Raw genomic sequence first — 23,232 nt, forward strand, 5'->3', positions numbered from 1 at the left:
GTAATGAACCCCATAAAATATCATCAGTTCAGTGGGATCTGGTGGCCCAGCAGCCTAAAGGCATAATGAGAGAAACCCCTGGAAAGGAGCTTCGATGCCAAATATGTTGGCAGGTAGGGAGAGTGAGGTGCCAGATCATGAAATCACTTCTACATTAACACCAAAAACTGTCACATCTGCCTGCCAACAATGGAAAGTGGAAAACAATATTAGTATTTAAGCAAATTGTACATGACATAAAAGTATGTGTAGAGAAGATAATCATATGAAAATTAAAACATTTATAAAAATGTCTCTGTGTGTTGTAGTGTATTGTTTTGTTTATAACTTGTAGAGAGTTTATCAGTGATTTAAAACTAACCAAAGCCAGTGATGGGAAGAACACCAGTACTAAAATACTCAGAAGGCTGAGAAAACACTCAGTTAACCAATACAATTAATACAATACTCTTTTAAAATAACAAAAAGCTTTCATTTGGCTAAACAATTAATTTAAAATATTGATTTAATTTTGTGGAAAAAATAAAGATCCCAAATTTTTCAAAGTTATAAACATGGAATAACTTGAAAAACAAAATTGGTTTTTCAGAAAGTGGAAAATAGTAAACAGAATGACAAAATGTTTATAGAGCTACAAAACAGCGATATATCAGTAAGACCAAACACCTAGAAATCACAGCAGGACATAGGTTAAATGAGATGCTTCCTGACTAACAATGGTTCAACCTACAGTTTTTCGACCTTAGGACGGTATTAAAGCGAGATGCATTCAGTAGAAACCATATTTCAAATTTTGACCTTTTCCTGAACTCGCAACATGTGGTACAGTGCTCTCATGATGCTGGGCAGTCGCACTGAGCCACGGCTCCCAGTCAGCCGCCTGATCCCAGGGGTAAGCAGTGAGTGTACTGTGCTGCTTCATTTTTTGTATATTATGGTTGGTGTTTTTTGCATCCCATCATGGCTACAAAACTCCTGTCTCTGTCTGCTGCTTCTGGTTAGACAAAGAAGAGGAAGGCAGTTATTCTTGGGGTGAAACTCATTCTAATTTCTATTTTATGTCTGTATGATTTTGACTATTCTGTGCTCTCACATAAGTGAAATTATACTGTATTTGTCCTTCGGTGACTAGTGTATGGATGTATCTGTACTTTCCACTCAGTTTTGCTGTGAACTGAATAATGCTGAAAAACAAAGTCTATTAATTAAAAAAATAAAAAGAAGGCATTAAAAAGATTCTTTCATAAAGAGAAAAATAATTTTTCAAGAGAAATAAAACATATTAAAAATAATTTATTTAAATAGATTTTAAAATTAAAATGTTTAAATTCTAAAGCAATATTCTTCTTTTAGCAATCAGTTTTTCCTATAATAATAATAACAGAAATTGCTATATCTTCATCTCTCCCTCAATTCCCTATTAGCCATATGGCTGATCTGACTCTAACAATCAGCATTATAATGAATCTGAAGATTATGTAGCTAAATCCAACCTTCTAAAACAATGTTTGATTTAGCTAAATCCAACCTTCTAAAACAATGTTTGATTTTTACTTAATTTTTTAAAATTTTCCTACTTAATATTTTTTATCTTTAAAAAAATATATTATTTGAGAATAATATACCTACTGCTTTAAATTTTAATAAGAAATAACATATTTTTTAAGTTTTGCATTTATCCTAAAGCTTGAAATATTTTAAGTCTCACAGAGGATTTAGCATATGTCTTTCACCTAATTGCATAGACATACAAAATGAAATCATTAACTTTTATATCTACTTGATTTATTTTCTTATTTATTACTCGGATCAACATCATTTATTGGGGAGAGTTGCAGCTAACTACTAACTACTAAAAAAGGGGGTGGGCAAACAAACATTTATTTCTTTAAATATCACTCAAAACATTTACAGAACTAAAAGATTTGAGAACAAATATTTTGCTTTTAATAATCACTGTTGTCTGAAAAAAGGTCTTAAATGCCACATATTCAACTATGATCTGTGTTATCAATCGTTTTGTCTATCTACTGACCTGTTTGTAATGTTAAGACTTTTTCAAATGAGATTTCTTTGGTTACCAACCCATTTTTATGATCTAAATAAATCACACAGATGACAAAAGTATTTTATCTGGTTAACTGTAACCATAAGTATTACTGTAAGTCCTCAGTGGGCTAGAGATACTAAGTTAACAGCGGAGTTTTGGCTCCTTAGATGAGACATGGAAATGATAAATGTAATGATTAGGAAAAATCTTTGTGTATTTTCTTCTCAAGGTCACAAGCTGAGGTTGGAAGAGTTTTTAGACTGTATAACAACAGAACACTGAAAGAGCCTAAGATAATTAAAATTATAATCCCATGACCTCACTTATATGTGGAATATAATAAATAAACTGATGAACAAAGTGGATCCAGAGACATAGAAGCTTGGAACAGACTGAGGGATCTTAGAGGGAAGGTGGGGAGGGGGGTGTCAGTGGGGAGAAATTAATCAGGGAACTTGTATGTTTATAAGCATAACCCATGGACACAGACATTGGTATGGGGAAGGCCCGGGGGCTGGATGGATGTGGAGTGGAGGGGATCAGTGGGGATAAAAAGGGGACATCTGTAATAGTTTCAACACTAAAGATAAAGAAACTTAACACAAAAAAAGGAGTAACTGTTACCATATTGGATAGTGATCTCAAATTTGTCTAACTTTTTGAAACGACATGTCAAAGATCATCTTCTTTGGCAAAAATGTATTTGCATTAAACAGAAACTATAATTTGGATGAATGAAATTTAACTAAATCCCTGGCTTTTTAAAATGACTTCTTAAATTTACTTTTTAAAAAAATAAATCTGGTGGCAGAATTACACTCAGGTACTTGCAGAAGTCTAATGGATTGTCTGAAATAAGATGTGGAAGAAGATTCCAAATTCACTGAACTACAGATATGGCACCGTTCAAACTGTCTGTCAGTAATGGCACAACTGGCGGACTTTTAGTAAGGCAGCCTTGTTTTGACAGGCACAAAATAGCAACAGACCATGCATATCCCAGTCAGTAAAGGTCATGAAAAGATCATGCTGTGTTCAGTCCTGTACAGGCATTGGCAAATTCACTTGAACTGCCACTTGCCATGAAGTCTGTGAGGACTGAATGTGTTTTGTTAGAGTTTACAGTGTGTGACAGGTATTCGTGTTTTAGATTTACTGTAGAGTTTCACAACTTTTTCATATGTGGATATCAAAATGTTACCAAATATTATAGTTATTTCTAAATCAAACTATTTAATAATATCAATGTGAGCTTTTTTTCTTTTCTTTATCTTTTGTAAATGAGGGAAAAACTTACATAGTTGATACTTTTGAAAATTTTAGGTGTGTTATTTGAAACACATGTTTTAATGCTCCTGTAAATACATTCCAGTATAATAAAAAAGAGTTGTCAAAGGCTGTTCTTTATTTATTCCAATATTTTTAAGTCAATATATTCTACATGCCAAATTCATAGTAGATGATAATTTTTAATACAATAGCTATATTTGTTAACACAAACTCTATGCCAGCCACTTTCATTGCATCATCTCACATACTCCTTTCAACAACCATATGATAATATGATTATTATTACTATTATCTCCATTTTATTTACTCATATAAATAATACTTGTAGAGTTTCTTTGTGTTCTAGTTAGATGGAAAAACAGGCTCGGTGATTTTAACTAACTTGACTGTATTCACACTTGTAGTGACAGTTGGAATACAAATAAAAGACTGATTTGAAAGTTCACTTTTGTAACTATTCACCTGATACAAAAATAAAATAAATGATGACAAAATCTTAGGAAAAAAAGAGTGATTTAGAGAATCCAAGTTAAAAATAATGTTGCACGTAGTATAGCTGGCGCTCTTTCTAGAGTATGTAAATATTTAAATTAGAGAATTATGAGTATATGGTTGTTTAGTGCAGGTGAAGTTTAAATATTAGTAATTCTAGTGAAAGCTTGCTAAATATATTTTTCAGATGTTAGCTTTTATTAGAAAACTATGTTTTGACAAGCAATCTTTTTTATTATTTATTTCTTGAATTTATTGAAGTGGCATTGGTTAACAACGTTATACAGGTTTCAGGTATACAATTCTGTAACACATCACCTCTGTATTGTACCGGTATGTTCGCCACTCCAAGTGAGGTCTCCTCCATCACCATTTTCCACCTCTTCACCCTCCTCTCTCTCCCATCCCCCCTTCCCTCTTGTAGTCACCATTCTGCTATCTATGTCCATGAGTTTGTTTTTTCTTTGTTTAATTCCTTTACCTAAAAAGGACAAGCACTCTTAAATGAAAGGATTATTTGGATGAAAGTAAACATAAAGATGATTTATTAGTTCTTTCTTATTTGACTATTTGAATATCAGGCCCAGTTGAGGTCAGACAGATGTGAAGTGGGAAAGCAAAGACTATAGTCTTGTTCTCTGACCAGAAGTCTGTTGTTCTTTTTAACAAATCAAAGCTAACATAATATTCACATTTTTTACTTTACTACTATATATTTTACGAGACAACACAATAACTTAACACTCTACGTCAATTAAGTTTATTGCCACCATAACCATTAGAGGTAGTTAACTCATCAAAATCTGGTTCTTCCCTCCTTCTGCTGTTACTGTTTTAAATTCAGCATCAGTTTGTTTCATACCCTGTCTATCCCTGTATTAGCCTCTGAATTCCTAATTCATTCCTCTAACATCACTTCAACTGTGACATGATACATTGTCTGTGAGGTGTTACCTGTATTATCCATTTCAGTCTCCTTTGTGCCCCTAAATGTGCCCCTAAATCTTTGCCTCTCTGCTAGAGTACTCTCAAATCCTGTCTTATGACCTTTGTGAGCCACTAGAATAAGTGTCAATGACCACTCTTTTTATCTATTCTATAACAACCTTGTACATAAAAATAATTACATTTTATTAAAGTTTATTTCAGTTTAGATCCATGTTATATTAAGTAGCTATTTGATAAAGAATATATTATATAAGTAACTCAAAGATAATTTTATCATGTTTGTGAATCTGAAAAGACCCATCTTTAGAATTATGTAGAATTATTTTACTTTATGACATGCTATCTTTCATCTTTTAATGCTTCAGATATTTTTTTCATTTTATTTTTAAATTTTTAGATGACTCAAGAGTGATTTTTAAAAAAATTACAGTTTACTTTTTTTAAAAAAAAAATATGTCTTTGTTGATTTCAGAGAGAGGAAGGGAGAGGGAGAGAGAGAGATAGGAACATCAATGATGAGAGAGTCACTGATGAGCTGCCTCCTGCATGCCTCCCACTGGGGATCGAGCCCACAACCCAGGCATGTGTCCTGACTGGGAATTGAACCTCCATCTCCTGGATCATAGGTTGATGCTCAACCGCTGAGCCACGCCTGGCCGGGCTAAATTACAGTTTACTTTCAATATTATTTTGTATTGGCTTCAAGGTGTACAGTTTAGTGGTCATATACTCAATAGTGTTCCCCTCAGTATTTCCAGTATCCACTTGGCACCATACATAGTTATCACAATATTATTAACTATATTCCCTATGCTTTACTTATATCCCCATGACTGTTTTGTAACTACCAATTTACAGTTCTTAATTGTCTGTTTGTTTTAAACCTGTTTGAAAAATTTTTGCCTGGTCAGGCATGGCTCAGCGGTTGAGCGTCGACCTGGGATCCAGGCAATCAGGGTTCGATTCCCGGTCAGGGCACATGCCCAGGCTTTGGGCTCCATCTCCAGTTGGGGGCCTGCAGGAGGCAGCCATTGATGACTCTCTCATCATTGATGTTTCTCTCTCTCTTTCTCCCTCTCCTTTCCTCTCTCTGAAATCAATAAAGATATGTTGTTGTTTTTTAAAAATTTTTTTGTAAAGATCTGAAGGTATAAAATTATAAAATGATGTACTTGTTAAATATATAACATTTTTATGGGAATAAAAGTTATTTTATCAGCTTATGAGATTGCAGGATATTAGCTGTTGATTAAAATTCATTTAATGCATTGTCTGACTGAATGTACATAAAAGAGATTTTTGACATGTTGATAAGATTACACTGATTTAACCTCAGCTGAAATTCACGTTCATTAGTCATGACTAATTATTGTCAGGAAGGCTATGTCTAGCTATTCATTTACATAACCTGAGTTTTCTTTTGGACTGCATATGAATTACTTAAATTTTCTTTCATTGTAGCAGCTACACGTAACACGCAGTTTGTAGCTAGTGTAAAATAGTTGATTAATTTCTACAAAATAGCCAATATTCTAATACAATTCTCTGAACTGGACAATAGGCATTAAGAGGAAAAATTTAAGAGGAATCTGGGAAAGATATTCACCAATCTAGATCTACCAGAAATTACTTCATTTTATAGCAGAGCATTCCTCACCAAAAAGGAAATTAATTATACTGATTTAGTTAACCACCTTATTTCATAATTTGATAATAAAAAATAAATTAAATTGTTTCTTGATAAATCTTAAACTTTTTATTTGCTAGCAAGAAAATCTTTGTTAGTAAAATAGTAAGAAAGTAAAGAAAATATAAGATATAAAATTATACAAAATACAATTATCTGAGTCAAATTCCTGTGTTATAATGGCAGACCCATTTTGGACTCTATAAACATTACATCAACCACTGCCATCAGTGCTGGTATCAGGATGAAGAAAATGATTTTCCAAATTGAAATTAGTCACTACTTTCTAGTTGTGCTTGGCATAATTTTGGACTTTCTTTTTAATGTATAACATTGAACATTAAAAAGTAGTAATATAACTGAAGCAAAATTTGCTCCCTATCATTTTTTCATATATTTTTATCATTTCTTCTAAATACTTGCATTATTTTATATGGTTTTAATCATAGCATAAACTTCTCATCTTTTCTCATCTATAAAAGAGCTTTTATAATTATTTACCTGGTCTATTTCTTTGTATTATATTTATTTTAATTATAATTAGAATTTCATTAAATCAAAAGCCCTGAAGTGTGATACTGGAAGCAACAGTATCATCATTACCTGTAAACTTAGCAGTATAAATTTGGGCTTGTACCCCAGATCTACTGTCTCAGAAACTTTAGAGTTGAGTGAAGGCAGAATCTATCTTTTAGCAACTTTTCCAGTCCATTCTATTGCATGCCAAACTTCAAGAACTACTGCATTAAGTATATTTTCCCAGATGTACTAAAATATTTAAACGTCTTTACAAATGATTTTAAATAAACTCTTTTTCAATGCTTTGTTCAATAAATTGTATAATTTTTTATTTGTGTATGTCTGTCCTTATTAAATTAGTTTCTAAAAATGATAATATACTACTACTAATAATAACTAATACATAAAGGGAGTTTTATATGTGCCAAGCCCTTTACTCTTCATAACCCTATGAGAATATGCTATTATTCATATTTTACAGATGAGAAAATTGAATTATAGATGTAGTAGGGCTGTGATTTAAAGTCTGGATAAGAATCCATGTTCTTAATATCTTTGATGCGATCGGGTAGTGCATATTTTCAGCTTGTTTAACAAGCTGAGATACACACTAAGTATCTAAGATAATTACTATAATTTAAGTTTATAGCTTCTCAAATCTTTCCTTTTTTGCAGAATATAGGTGCAATTGATGGTAAATTTATGTTTACACATATATACATGTATATATGTATATACATGTTATATATGTGTGTGTATGTATATATGCTTGCATCATTATATATATACGTGTGTGTATATATATGTATATGTAGTTTAATGATTTTTCAAATTTTCCAGTAAGATAAATTTCTCAAAGGAGAAAAGCCAGTTCTGCCTATACAAGCATAGGAATTGAAGCTGTTTGGCTTTAATACAAGGCTGCTGGATCCATCTATGCTTTTCTTATGCCAGTGGAGGTTTACTAGTGAATAAGTAACAAGAAAATGTAATTATCCATGATTTATTAATTCAGTCATGAAATCATAAGTGATTGTCAAGGTGGCAAAGGTCAAAACAAGAAATGATCAGCTGTCAGAATCCACCAAGTTTTCAAGATACTATTTTTCATCCCTGTCTCCTATCTCCTGCCTCATGTACATACATTTTCTTTCCCCTATCCAGAATTCTGCTAATGTAAATGTTGACATTTATTAGACATTTACAGTGTGGTCAGGATGTGTTTTTTGTGGATTATTACAGGTAGTATTTTGTACAACTCTAGGAGATGGTCTGTAGTATTATCCCCTTTCTACAGGTGGACAGTTTGCTACAGAGAAGTAATTTTTGCCAAGGATGTAAAGCTGATGAGTGGTAGAGCCAGAATTTGAACTCAGGCAGCTTGATGTTAGATACCTTGTTCTAAGGACCATGCTACTCACTGAGGAGGGAAACGAAAGCTCAAGGGGAGAAGGGGAGGAAGGGAAGAATGTTGAGAGTATTTCCACAAAGTTCAACCGCCAGTTCTAAGTCCCTTCTCCACTGAGCACAACTGACCCCTGATTAGACCCTATTTCTCTTAGACAATTCTTTTTTATTTGACACTTTGACAGGAACGCATTATTTGGACCTATGAATCCAAGTAATTTTCTATTCTTTATTCTCAGGATTCCATATTCAGGATGGCCCTTTGGGATCTTGTGAAAATAAATACTGCGGTTTGGGAAGGCACTGTGTTATCAGCAGAGAGACGGGGCGAGCGCAGTGTGCCTGCATGAACCTCTGCAAGCGGCACTACAAACCCGTGTGTGGATCTGATGGAGAATTCTATGAAAACCACTGTGAAGTGCACAGAGCTGCTTGCCTGAAAAAACAAAAGATTACCATTGTGCACAACGAAGACTGCTTCTTCAAAGGTAAGCGCCGGGTGAATCTCAATTGTCACCCTCCTCTGTTTTTTTTCTTTCTTTCTCCTCTCAACTAGTGCCTTTAAGTTTAAACTCTAACACAGTTTTATATCAGCAAATGTCTGAAGAGGGAAAGGAAATAACAACAACATGTGCACTTAGTTACACCAGTGAGCAGCGAGTGTATAGAAATTTACATAGATACAATTCTGAATCTCAGTTATGAGAACAAAGCTGGCCAAAATATGACTCGAAATTTAATATAGCTTACAGCATTGCACCATATGGCTTCCCAATCATGCAGTTATCTTAGGGACACAGGGTGGCTGGCCAATTCAGTGAACAGGCCAAATCCACCTGGTGGAAAGCACCTGGAGTGGAACCGAGGGAACAGTGAATGCCAAGTCAAGATAAGATAACATCTCATTTCCTCCTGATTAAAAAGGATGGTTTCATTTGTACCACATACTTCAGATTATATTGAACTCATAATTGTTCACTGAAATAACTAGGAAGAGCTCATGCTAAACTTATTAAGTAAATGTGAGGTGAACCATAATTTAAATTTTTAAAGTATTGGTCTTTCATAGTACTCAAAATTATCATTCATTGTTTGTGGAAAGGTACTGCTGAATTAGTAATTTGACAAATTATTTTAACATGCTATATAAATAAATCACTGAACAGTTTTAAATGCATTTATTTACTTATGAACATTTGTAAGGTTTTTTGTTTGTTTATTTGTTTTTGTACTGGAGAGAATATTTTCTTGTTAATAGTCATAACCCAGACTGAAATTCTAAAGTGTTGAATATGTTATTTATTTAAAGTATTAATATATTATTTAAATGTATATAAAATTTTATTATTTGAAGAGGTTAGTGATCAACCTGATTACTAATCTTTGGTTCCATGTTCCAGTTTCTCAGAATATTCCTGAACTATATTTATACTTAAAAACTTGTTAGGTGTTTTCATTCTTAGCTTAAATTTATGCTTCAAATATGTTATTACACTGCATTTGCTCACCAAGATAAAATGACCCTTTAAAAATTGTCCTTTTTTAAACTTGGTAGAATGAAGTATTATTTCCAAGGTGATTAAAAAAATTATACATAGAGATTTTATTTATTTATTTTAATTTTTTAAAATATATCTTTATTGATTTCAGAGAGGGGAAAGGAGAGAGGGAGAGAGATAGAAACATCAATGATGAGAGAGTCATTGATCGGCTGCCTCCTGCACGCCCCCGACTGGGGATCGAGCCCACAACCTGGGCATGTGCCGACTGGGAATACAAACCCTGATCCACTGGATCCTAGGTTGATGCTCAACTGCTGAGCCACGCCCGGCCGGGCCACAGAGCTTTTAAATGATACAAATGAAATGCTGTATAGTCATTGTGGCTACTAAAAGACCTTTGATATAAATGAAGCAAAAATATAAGAATAGTTTCCTTACCAGTATGAACTGTGTGCACCTTTACTACATGTTCAGAGAGGTTTTATGATACTAGATTTTCTTCCCTGACAGAAAGAAGAACAACTACTTTGGTTTTAAGTTCAATTTATTCCCCTTTCCTATCAAATCTATTTTACAAATAACTAAAATTGATTCTATTAATATTGTGCTTTGATGCTCATAAAAGAGTATTTTTTTCTGTAATTTGGACCTGAGATGATACAGTGGAAATTTTTCTATTACACTGATGCATGATATCATAAAACTATGTAAATATAGGCTATTAAGTTAATTTAGAATCATATTCTCCAGCTGAGGTTTTGTCCAGCAGACACTTAAGAATTGATTATATGGAAATATATGGTATTAAATATCATGTGGGAAAAAATCTGGTGTATTTAATGTTCTGCTTTATTGCTGGATGCTTAGGCATAATGCAGCTCAATATGTAAATCAGCATGGACGTAGATGAACTGGATATAGCTAAGAATGTTGCCTTCCTTATGAGTTTATACACAATGGTTTCAAAAACTTTTGGTCCTTCACACTTATACTGAGCATATTAGATCTATGATTGCTTCAAAATACTTTCTCATTATATATAGTATTAAAATCCTATTTATTTTTTCTAGTTAGCACATTTCCCAGGTCTCAGAATTCGTGGTTCTGCTTGTTGCTTTACTTGTTTTGCCTAACATATTTATACAAGTGATATACATATATATTACTCATAAAAGGGCTTTATTTCAGCAGAAGTAAGTAAGATAGAACAAAACAATGCATTTCCTGTCTTAATAGTATACTATGTCCAAGTTTTGGACATTAAAGAAGGCCTAATGTGATGGCTAAAATGAATTCTTGTGATTGTGAATAATATTTTCTGTGGAATTTCAGCTGTCTGTAGTTTCCAATAACGGTGCAAAGGAAGAGGCTAATCAAGTTTTGTTGGAACAAGCCACACCCCTTCATTTAGGAATTGTTTTGGGGGACTTTTGCAATATAATAATAGGGGAGTTGAGTAGTTGCAGAGGCAAGAGTGTGGCCACCAAAGCCTAAAGAATGTTTTATCTGTATCTTTTCAGAAAAAAATTTGTTAACTTGTGCTTGAAAAGATTACTAGTGCCTTAAAATTAATTTTTAAAAATGTTTGCGGATCTTTACTATTCTGTATCTTGGCTATGGTGGACAAACACACATGGTAAAATTGAGTAGAACACACACATACACTAATGGATAGAAATAAAACAAGAAATCTGCTCAAGATTATTGGGTAGCGTGGAAGTTGATATCCTGGTTATGGTATTGTACTATACAGGGGTGAGCAAAAGTAGGTTTACAGTTGTGAGTACACAATATACTGTTTATTTTATTATTATTTATTTATTCTTGCATGATTTTCCATATGAACAACTGTAGACCTACTTTTGCAACCCTGTAGTTTTTCACACTGTTACCATTTATAGAAACTGGGTGGAGGGTACATGGACTCTCTTTGTATTATTTCTTACAACAGCATATGACTCAACAATTATCTCAAAATAATAGAGTTTAATAAAAAAAATAGTACTGGAAAAATATTAGTAGATACTTAAAACAATTTTAAAGAAAGTAAGATTTGGATTACTTATTAATTATTTAAACTTTAAAGTAAGTCCTATTTTTTCACATATTGAACTTACCAGATTTATGTTTGGTATTTATATGTAAAAAATTAAAAAATATATTTTATTTGAAAAAATATATTATATTTATACAATTATGTATATTGATTCATTGTTTTACATTTAAGATTGGAGTCTAGGTCAAAAAATATATATCTATATGTATACTTATATTTTTATATCTATAATTACAATTGTATCTATAACTATATCTATATATCTTCTTACTATTATTTGTGTTAAATATTTAAATGCTCCTGTACTCTGCTTAGCATTCACTATTATTGACTTTTAAATATAGACATGAATTCACTAAGAATTATCTTCATGATTTAAGATTTTTGGAACTGTAGAGAGAACATATAATACATCTATGAATATAATGTTTTTCTAATTTGCTTCTATTCACATTTATCTGATTACAAAGCAACTAACTATAATAGGATTAGAATATTGTAGTTTTGTTTATTGACATCAAATACTTTATACTGATGCTTAGCATAGTACAGAACTTTCTATTTTTATGTGATGCCCAGCTATTTATTATAATGACAATTTGGCTTTAATGCCATTTTCTAATCCTATCCCAACCCCAAAGGGCTTTCTAACTGCTTCAAACCCACATCACTGATAACAGGTATAAACTCCTCTTACCTTGACACCAGGTCAGCCTGTCATACACAGCAGGACTTAGTTACTCAGAGTATAGATATAAGCTGGAGTAAGAAACTCAAGATGTAACCCGTGCCAAATAGGGAATTAAACCTTTTATGTGAAAGTCAATTGAACAAAAACTCTTTTGCCAGTTACTGTGTTGAGAATAAAACTGCCATAAAAGCAAATGTTCTGTGCACTTAACTGTGCATCACAAACAATAACAACTTGGGAAATATGGTTTTTATGGCTATACGTGTGCTCTCTGAATGAGATCTGACATTGTCTTCCTTTTCTTTGGTATAAACTGAAGAGACATTCATATTTCATTTTTTTTAATTGGTTCTTTTATCCAAACTATTTTTTTTAAGATTGGGCTTGTAGAATTTAGGTTTAAAAACTAGGCTGCCAATGATATTTTAAAATATATCAGTAAATGTTATGATCCACATTTGCTTTTAGATTGATGCTTTTTTTTTTAAAAGAGTACCTTTGTAAAGCTTCTATTTTATGTGCAGTCTTTTATACCATTTCATAAATCATAATCTTCAAAAATATATAAAATTCCTCTTCATTCTATTTATTAATTAGAATAATTAAATATTATTCCATTCAGTCTTTAAACAGAATTATCTATTAGATTTAAAACAATGTTATTTTACTTCCCTATTCCCCACCCCCCAAAACACAGTTTTATTGACTAAGTTGGTGCTTTATTGCATTTAATTTTTTTAAAATATGTTTTTTATTGATTTCAGAGAGAGGAAGGGAGAAGGAGAGAGAGATAGAAACATCAATGATGAGAGAAAGTTATTGATCAGCTGCTTCCTGCACGACCCCGACTGGGGATCGAGCCTGCAATCCTGGCATGTGCCCTGACTGGGAAGCCAACTGTGACATCTGGTTCATTGGTTGATACTCAACCACTGAACCAAGTTGGCCGGTTGCATTTAATTTTTGTCAAATTTTCCCACTTACATAAATAATCTTATCTTGTTTTTGTACATTTTCATGTTATATCATTTTTCTTCAGCTTCAAGTTATAAAATAAATAGTTAATATTTTATTTCATATTTTCTATAGCTGTATGAATATTTAGTTAATAGTTATAAGCACAATATTCAATAGTGACAGGAAAAAATGAGAACATTAGTTCAAATAATTTGTCTTCTACCTTGAAGCTGTTTAAATATTGTGTCAGTCATTACCCCTCACTGACACCTTCACTTATCATGCTTATTTGCTCAGTACCCTCTTTTCATGGAGCACAAAATGACAAGTTGAGTTAAATGTGGCTGAGATGAAGTATGATGAGGACTGGAAAATAACCCTTAGATTTGGAAAGAGTGAGGCCATGGTTAACTTAGGTAGGAGTTAGTAAGAGAAAATAGGAGCTGAGGAAGTGAGATAGTAAGAACAGAGAGCTCACTGGAAGAGTGTTTCTCTAAAGAGGAGCAGATATATGTGGACATAGACAAGGGAGATATAGACACATATATAGTGGTCGGGAGAGAGACATGTGAATGGGAATAATGAAACAGAGAGGCAGAAATTTATAGGGCAAGAAAAAGAAGGAAATTGCCAGAGCAGAGCCTTTGGATAAACTAGAGAGGATGTGATGCGATGAACGAGGGGCAGATTTGGATTAAGATGAGAGCATGGATTCAGAAGGAAAGGAAAATAAGCACTTTCAGGTGCATTTAGATGAACATATTGTATAATATAAAAGTGTGTTGTTCCCATCTGGTTCCTTATATTTTCATAATGATGTAAGAAATTAAGCATCAGTTGAAAGTGACAGAGAAGAAGATTTGAGGAAAACAAAACAAAACAACAAGGTTATGAAATAATAAACAGGAAAAGAGGGAGAAAGACTAAGATAATGCAGTGGGATTTCCAACAGTTTTAAAAAACCATATGGTATCTCTGCTCATAAATTTAAAGTGAGAGTAGTGTTTTGTTGATGTGTATTTTTCTATAAATATAGTTAGCTACTTAGATTAAGGCTTTGAGAAGATGAAGAATTGGGTTTAACTAAGATATATTTTCACAGAAAAAAATTATAGATAAAGAAAGAGTTCAAGGCCACATTTTCCATCTCTCTCAGGGGCAGTATGTTTATGTTATTATCTATGCTTTACTGTGTATACCAACTCCGCTATCCAAGAGATCTCCTGGTGGGTATCTTTTGCCTCAGCTTGCATATAGACCAAAATAAATTCCCCAAACATCTCTACATCCTGAAAAATTGTTACATATTTTGGCTTAACTTACTAATGCTAACATTCAGTTTACATCTGTGCCTCTTAGTTAAAAATTTCAGTAATGAAATCTATTTAGATGAGTTGGCCAGGCCACACCTTACCAAGATATAGGCCTACAATAGCTGTTTTATTTCAATGCCTTTCCATCTCTCTGATCAATTAGCAGTCACTATGATGGGCAGAGGGACAAGTCATACTTTTTTTTTGTTTTTTTTTACTTAGGAAAAGAAGGACTATTGTCAGATAATGCTCCAAAAAGAATGTGGATGGGAAGATATCTTGAAACATATCTTACAATATCGCTTTATTTTAATTCTGTAGGCAAGCTATAAATAAGTAAAGATTATTGAGAATAACCATTGTAGGGAGATTGCACTTTGACAAATGAAACTGCTTTCTTTGGTTAAGAAAATAATTGAAAGTTCGAGGTAGCTCAAACATTTGTTACCTAATATTTATACATTTAAAATAATTTTATATGTTTTAATCAATCTGGCTCCTGATAATATCAGAATATAGATTGACTTAGTGTGAATGTTGCCCGCATTGTTGACATTTAATTCATTTTTTGAAACATTTTTTTCCTTAAAATGGAAGGAAATGCTCTAAAAATTGATAAAGCCTATTTACATCATACACAAAAGTGTACAAAAGACTTAAATGGATAAAATACTTAAATGTAAGATGTGAAACCATAAAAATCCTAGAGGAAAACATAAGCAGCAAAATCTCAGACTTCTCTTGTAGCAATATGTTTGCTGATACATCTCCTAGGGCAAGAGAAACAAAGGAGAAAATAAACAAATGGCACTGCATCAAAATAAAAAAAGTCTGCACAGCAAAAGCAACCATTAACAAAATAAAAAGGAACCCACCGTATGGAAGAACGTATTTGCCAGTGACACATCTAATAAAGGTTAATATCCAAAATGTATAAGGAACTCATAGAACTTAACAAAAGGAAGACAAACAGTCCAATTAAAAAATGGGCAAAAGACCTAGACACTTCTCCAAAGAGGACATACAAATGGCTAAGAGACATACTAAAAAATGCTCAAGGTCGCTAATCATCAGAGAGATGCACATTAAAACCACAATGAAGTATCACCTCACACCGGTCAGAATGGCTGCCACCAACAAATCAACGAACTACAAGTGCTGGTGAGGGTGTGGAGAAAGGGGACCCTAGTACACTGCTGGTGGGAATGCAGACTGGTGCAGCCACTATGGAAAGCAGTATGAAGTTTCCTCAAAAGATTAAAAATTGACCTGCCATTTAACCCAATGATCCCACTTCTAGGAATATATCCTAAGAAACCCAAAACACCAGTCACAAAGAATTTATACACCTCTATGTTCATAGCAGTGCAATTTGCAATAGCCCAATTGCCCATCAGAAGATGAGTGGATAAAAAAGCTGTGGGACATTTACACCATGGAATACTATGCAGGGGTAAAACAGAAGGATCTCTTACCCTGTGAGACAGCATGGATGGAACTGGAGAGTATTATGCTGAGTGAAATAAGCCAGTCAGAAAAAGACAAGTACCACATGATCTCACTCATATGTGGAATCTAATGAACAAAATAAACTGATGAACAAAATAGATCCAGAGACATAGAAGCATGGAACATACTGAAGGTGGGGAAGGGGGAGAGGTGGGGAGATCAATCAAAGAAGTTCTATGTTTATAAGCATAACCTATGGACACAGACATTGGTCTAGGGAAGACCTGGGGGTGGAGTGGATGCAGGATGGAGGTAGTCAATGGGGATAAAAAGGGGACATCTGTAATATTTTCAACCATAAAGATAAAGAAACTTAAAAAAAATTGCTACAAAAGATGCTAGTGAAATCTAGTGAAAAAGACAGAAAAAAATTGATAAAAATGCATGAGCATTTGGTGAATCTAATTGAGCAATAGTATAATTAATTTAAAGGAGTCATACTATATATACTTGATTAACTTTAAAACTGCTCAAAATTTTACATGCTTGTCAAAAGGCTTCAGGAAATAATTTTTGTAAAATAACTAGAGAAATAAAATACATGCATATGTATACCATGGATCAGTATATATAAGTAAATATTGTTTTTTACCTGTTCACCAATGATTATTGACACCTAACCCTGTGACAGACCCATTCTTAAGGCTCTGTCCAAAGATGGAGATGACACAGTTCTTACTTTTGCCAACTGGGTGGAGTTAAGTGGCTAACCCAATCAATTAGTGACCAATGGCATTTTTCTACATTGCAGGAAAAATCTCATGATGATTATGTTAGATTAGCAAATGTACCTGATATTCAGGTACAATGAACTCTTTCATATCAAAATAAACCTATCTACCTTTTGTTTAGTGAAATGCATTTTTTTCCATACTGTATAAGTGTCACATTGCATCCAATTGTTTATAGACTTGTAGTTTTTACTCTTAGCAGTTTACTGTTACTGAGTCTGAGGCCCAAATTACAGATAGCAGGGGTCCCTGAGAACCACATTCAGCAAGAAATGAGACAATCAAATTAAGAAAACAACAACAGGAAGGTTAAAACTCAAAAGAAACATGTATAGAACTAATTTCACCTTGTCATGCATGTGAACTCCTGCAGCTTGGAAAGGCACTGTGTATTGTTTTAATAAGCAGGTAGGAATACTTCATGAGAATTTATATCTTCAACCTTACTAAGTTTATTCTACCAACCTAGGAGATACTGGTCATTCACTCCACTCTCAGATAAGTGATGGTGTCAGGTAAGGTGTAGTGATGATGGAGGATATGCTGAAGCTAATGCATACATATAAAAACCCAGGCAACCTAATGCTCATGTATGTGGAACCTGGCTTATTTTGACTGAGTCACGATTACAGGAGAATAAAGACTTTTGGAATTACACATTTGCATTGTATCTACCTGGTCATTGGAAATTCATCTACTCCCAAACAAGTGCAGAATAGTACATTAGAGCTCTAGCTTTGAGGGGCAGTTTTCATGCCTTATCAAAAGCCATAACTTATTTTGTGAATCCCCACATTTACTTATTTTCAAAATAGATACATGTGTGTAGATGAATTATACAAGACTGATCATTGCTTATTTTTCACTTGAAAAATACTAATAAGCCTATATCAGTGGCTCTTTTAGTGACTATAAAAGAACATGCAGGGTGAGATGGGTGTGTTTTCCAGTATTCAGAATAACAACTAAGGCAGTTAGCTGCTATGACAGTCTACAAAACATGAGTCCATTTGAGGGTTTAATTAAATTTATGTCAAAATTACTTTCAAATCCTGGGAAAAGGTATGCTTGAATAATATAGCACATGTGTTGGCCTTTAAAATTTTTAACAAGTGGAAACATTTACATGACACATTGGCACAATCTCCATAGCTCAGAAACAGCTCAGTATATATAACAGAGCAACAGCTTTGTTCACTAATTCCTCAGGAAATATGCACACTGACTCCTGTATAAATGTGTCACTGCTGTGTCTACATCTACTAGACGCAGCTGGGGTGGAATTGCATTTCATTTAAACATACTTATAAGATATGTGAGGAAAGATTACACCAGGTCCTTTCTATGTAATCCTAATTATTTCAACATCAGAATACTACACAAAATAAGTAGAAATCTTATCTAGACATCCAGACATTATCTTACAAGCAATAGGGGGCAGTAGGTGGCTATATTTGACTCTAGTATTATTCTTAATACTATTTAGAAAATCTACTTCCAGATACAGAAGTTGGTTTGTTACTCAGAGACCAAGTCTCTTTTCACCCCACCCCCTCCTACAGTCACCATCCTCCTGCCCCACCCAGACCACTGCTGTCAGAGACTACAAAGCAGTGGCCCTGACCCAAAGAAATCATTACACTGTGGCTTTTGGTAGAGGCCAAGGCATTGACCCCATTTACAACCCAATCTTCTGACCCTGTTTTTTAAAAGAAGCTCAAGAGGACCAAACTGTTAAGTGCTTAAAAAGTAGCCTCTATTCCAACCTCATTTCCGATCAAATTAGAGTGAATGGATCAATTTCAGCTAGAGCCTTTAGCTATTTCAAAAATCGATCTTCTTTTTACCAAAGTACCTAACCTGAATCCCTTTGTCTTTGTCATTCTACTGCTATCATTTTTTCCCAACTCCTGGATATTGGTGCAATCTCTTTATTTCATGTCACCATCAGCAACTAGTAACAAAAAAGAAAACGATTAATCTTAAAATGTCAGTAAGCATTCATAAGACTTGTTTGACACTGGCTGCTTTCTTGTCATTTTCTCGAGACACTTAGAAACGTCTTTTCCTCGGGACACTCAAGTCTCTTTTCCATTCTTCTATCACACAATCTGTCTTGTGTACTGACTTAGGAGTTTGGAAGTTTTGACCCTGAACTTATCATAGGTTTTGCATATGTTGGGCTCTAATTTCAGCCATATCCTGGGTTAGAAGAAAGCCTCTCTCACAAACCTGTCTGTTGCTCCTTCTGCTTGGTTGTGTTTTAAATGCTCAGTGTCCTCAACATCCAACAAACCGAAGCCAGGACTCCACTAGTCTGTTGCATCATACGTCCCTGGTTGTGGATAATAGTGGCAAAAGTTATATTGTTCATTTATACCTACCTTTGCATTCATCCCCAGTCTTCACACTAATAGAAGAAACAATGTTTTATTGTGTGGGTTTTTTTTTCTTCTTTTCTTTATCTAAGCTACACATATGATCTTCTTGCAAAATAATTTGGCTTATTTGTTTTATACTCATATACAGTAGTCTCCCCTTAGCCTTGGCTTTGCTTTCCATAGTTTCAGTTACTGTGCGGTCCCACCATGTCTGAAACTATTACACGAAAAATTCCAGAAATTAACAACACCTAAGTTTTCAATTGCCAGCCACCCTAAATAGTGTGATAAAATCTCTCAACGTGCACTCCATCCCACCCAATGCAAAGCTTCCCTTTGAAAGATGCTCTCCCCCCACTAGTTACTTAGGAGCTGTCTGGGTACCAGGTCATCAGTTGCACTGTTGTAGTATCAGTGCTTGTCTACAAAGAACCCTTATTTTATGTAATCATGGTCCCAAACCACAAGGGTAGTGATGCTGGCAATTCAGATACGGCAAAGGGAAGACATAAAGTGCTTCTGTTAGGTGAAAAGATAAAAAATTCTCAATTTGTGTAGAGGCAAAAACTCAGGTGAGGTTGCTAAGGTCTAAGGTGAGAACAAATTTTCTATTCATGAAATGGTGGAGAAGGAAACAAAGAAATCAGTGCTAGTTTGCTGAGAGAGAGAGACCACATTCACATAACTTTTATTACAATGTATTGTTATAATTGTTCTATATTATTATTTGTTATTTTTCTTAATCTCTTACTCTGCTTAATATTTGAATTAAACTTTGCCATAAGTATGTATGTATAGGAAAAACAGTATGTAGGTTTGGGAACTCTGTACTTTTAGGCACCCAATATGGGCCTTGGAAAATAACCCCCTCGGATAGAGGGAATGGCTCTAATAAAAAGAGGTCATCCAAGAGACTGTTTCCTGAACACAGAATGTCTGTGATGTAGCCATAGCATCTCTGGGTAAGCATACAAAGTTCAGTTGTTTCTGACCGAACATCACCTATTACACGTGAAGTCGCATTACAGATACATTTTATTGTCCACTAAAATTGTCTGCGATGATTGCAACTAAATTAAATAATTTTAAAAAGAATTAAAGTAGCTATAATGTGAAAGAACATCTTTATAAAATAATTATTACTTGATGAAATATATTTTCCTAGTTTATTATAAAGTGAATTTATATTTCTTATGTGTTTTTTATTTTACACATCTCATTATGAGTGAGAGTAATTTTTCATCTGATTTTCTCATAAAGTGAATTTTTATATAGCAAGCTGGTTAAAACACAGTATCACTCAACTTGCTCATTACTGTGATGATCATATAAATTTATAATAGTATGTAAGAATTAAGTAATTCATAAGTATAAATTTAAAAATAGTAATATATACACATTACTATTTACAATTAATGTAAAGGTTACATTACAAGTAATCTTTATTTTTCTAAATATTATAACAATAGAATAATGGCTTTTTATAAGACTGGCATTTGTGTTATGCCCATATACCTCAGTACTTGACTGGCTGAGGATCCAGTGATTTTGACATAAAATAACAAAATATACAGGAACAGGAATAGTACTGTTTTATCATAGTCAAATCATTACTTTTAACATTTTTTCTTTATTGAATGAATATGTATTTTAATTTTTTAATTGTTTTTTGTTTGTTTTACTAAGAAAAACATATGAGCATCTTTTATGATCTGAGTTTTTGTTGAATACCAAACATTCCCTTTCTTTTAAGGGGAAAAAAAAGAATTTTACATAAAATAAACACTGTCAGTATTGGCTTGCATAAATTATTTAGAATAAAGTAAATCTTCAACAATAAATTGTATTCATTCTGATAAAAAAGTGAATGGGATATTTTAAATAATTAGCTCTTAATGCTAATCAATAATGTGTAAAATTTTGAGGAAATAAACTTCCTATTTCTAATAATCAAATCCTAAAGTACTTGAATAAATTAAATGGTAAGCCACTCAAGAAATGAACTTCTTGAATCCTAAACTCTGTTTTAAGACAAAAAAATCATTTTTCTTATGTTGTGCTCCTGGGATTTCACACTGAACTTGATATTTAAGAGCCAATGCCTATGAGCTAGACTTCATCAGAATTTTGTTTACTTGTGAATCTGTAAGTTACCAAATCTGGAAATTCTAATGAAAGTTGAAGAAAAACTTACTTTTAAAGTTTTAGAATTTGAGTTTATTATTTTTTTTAATGGGCTTTGTCCCATACAGGACTATTCTAATGCATTTTAGTATATTCAAGGGAATTTTTTTTTTTTTTTTTTCTAATTCCCACCCGCCGACCCTCATCACCCCTGGTTTGGGTCATGAGTTTGTCTAGTATTACTGTTTTTGTCACTGTCATAACTTTTCCTTTCACCTTTTGCTGTCTTTATATGATTGAAGCAAGGACTGAAGAATTGAAAAATAAACTAGGGGCCCAGCATAACACAGAAAGGGCTTGAGTGGCCAACGACTGGCAGTGTCTGAATTTTAGTTAATTAATGATAGATCGATGCAACTTTTGCTTTTGGAGAAAAAGACTAAATAGAAAAATGTCACATGATCTCATTTATATGTGAAATCTAAGAAATAAAATAAATTGACAAACAAACTAGGACCACAGACATGGAAGCAAGAAACAGACTGACAGATCTGAAAGTAGGAAGGAGGGCTGGAAGAGATTAACCAAAGAATTTATAAGCATATATACATAGCCCTTGGACACAGGCAATAGGCAGGTGAATGACTGGGGTAGGGTCAGAGATGGGTGGAGGGGGGCAAATAGTGGGAAATGGGGGTCATCTGTAATACTCCCAAAATAAAGTAAATTTTAAAAAAAAGTAAGTACACTTTGGGAAAACTCACATACTCTTTCCCAAGAGGGACTTATTGCCTAAATATTCCACAAACCTTAGTAAAACATTGAAGTCTAATTTGGTGGAAAGTTCAATGTGACTTCTATAATTGAGCTGTCTTTTGATATGAGTTTTTTTAAAAGTCTTTAGGTACTATATCTAAGATTTATGTTGTATGATTACAATTGTTAAAAAAACCACATTTTACTAAAATTCTAATACAGTTTTATACGGGTGTTTTAATAATAATGTGAGGAAGGGGTGAAAGAAAATGAAGGGTTGGTTTTATGTTCATGAAAAAAATGTTTCTATTTTTTCTTCTTTTTCTAGGACAAAGGTGTAATGGTTTTTGAAGGGTCTAGAAAAAGAAGTTTTTAAAAAAATTATCTTATTATGCAAAAAGATATGAACACTTGGGGCCAGTCACATCAATAGTGTCTTTAAAAATATGTTAAAAGTAATGACACATAAAATGAAGAAAGATATTTGTAGAAGACTTAATAACCTGACCAAAGGAAGAAAAAGTAATGAATGATCTACATGAAAAACATTGTCAAACTTGGAATTTAATATCTTATAGGAATGACACCTATTAAAAAATCACCAAAAAATTCTGAAAACATGTTTAATATAGTCGACTGTTGGCTTTCACTAAGGTGAATAGCCTGACTTCTGATTCATTAGACCTCACCATTCAAATGTCTGCAAGCTTACTATTGGTGGGCAAGTTTATATTCTCTTGCCTGACCATTTGAAAAATTATATATTAAAAAAATTAAAACACCTTTCTCTACCATTGTAGCAAACAGAGAAAGATAATT

The 23,232-nt window shown here is 33.2% G+C and overlaps 1 protein-coding gene across 1 annotated transcript in view; it reads left to right on the forward strand.

Moving 5' to 3' along the window:
- Positions 1-23,232, forward strand: part of FSTL5 (follistatin like 5) — a 491,494-nt gene that overhangs the window by 161,805 nt on the left and 306,457 nt on the right. Inside the window, exon 4 of the mRNA XM_016200335.2 lies at positions 8,633-8,881. Within this exon, the coding sequence (XP_016055821.2) occupies positions 8,633-8,881 (249 nt within the window). The remainder of the gene's footprint in view (positions 1-8,632; positions 8,882-23,232) is intronic.

The sequence above is a fragment of the Miniopterus natalensis genome, chromosome 4, assembly GCF_054644295.1.
Source record: "Miniopterus natalensis isolate mMinNat1 chromosome 4, mMinNat1.hap1, whole genome shotgun sequence".
Classification (NCBI taxonomy): Eukaryota; Metazoa; Chordata; class Mammalia; order Chiroptera; family Miniopteridae; genus Miniopterus; species Miniopterus natalensis.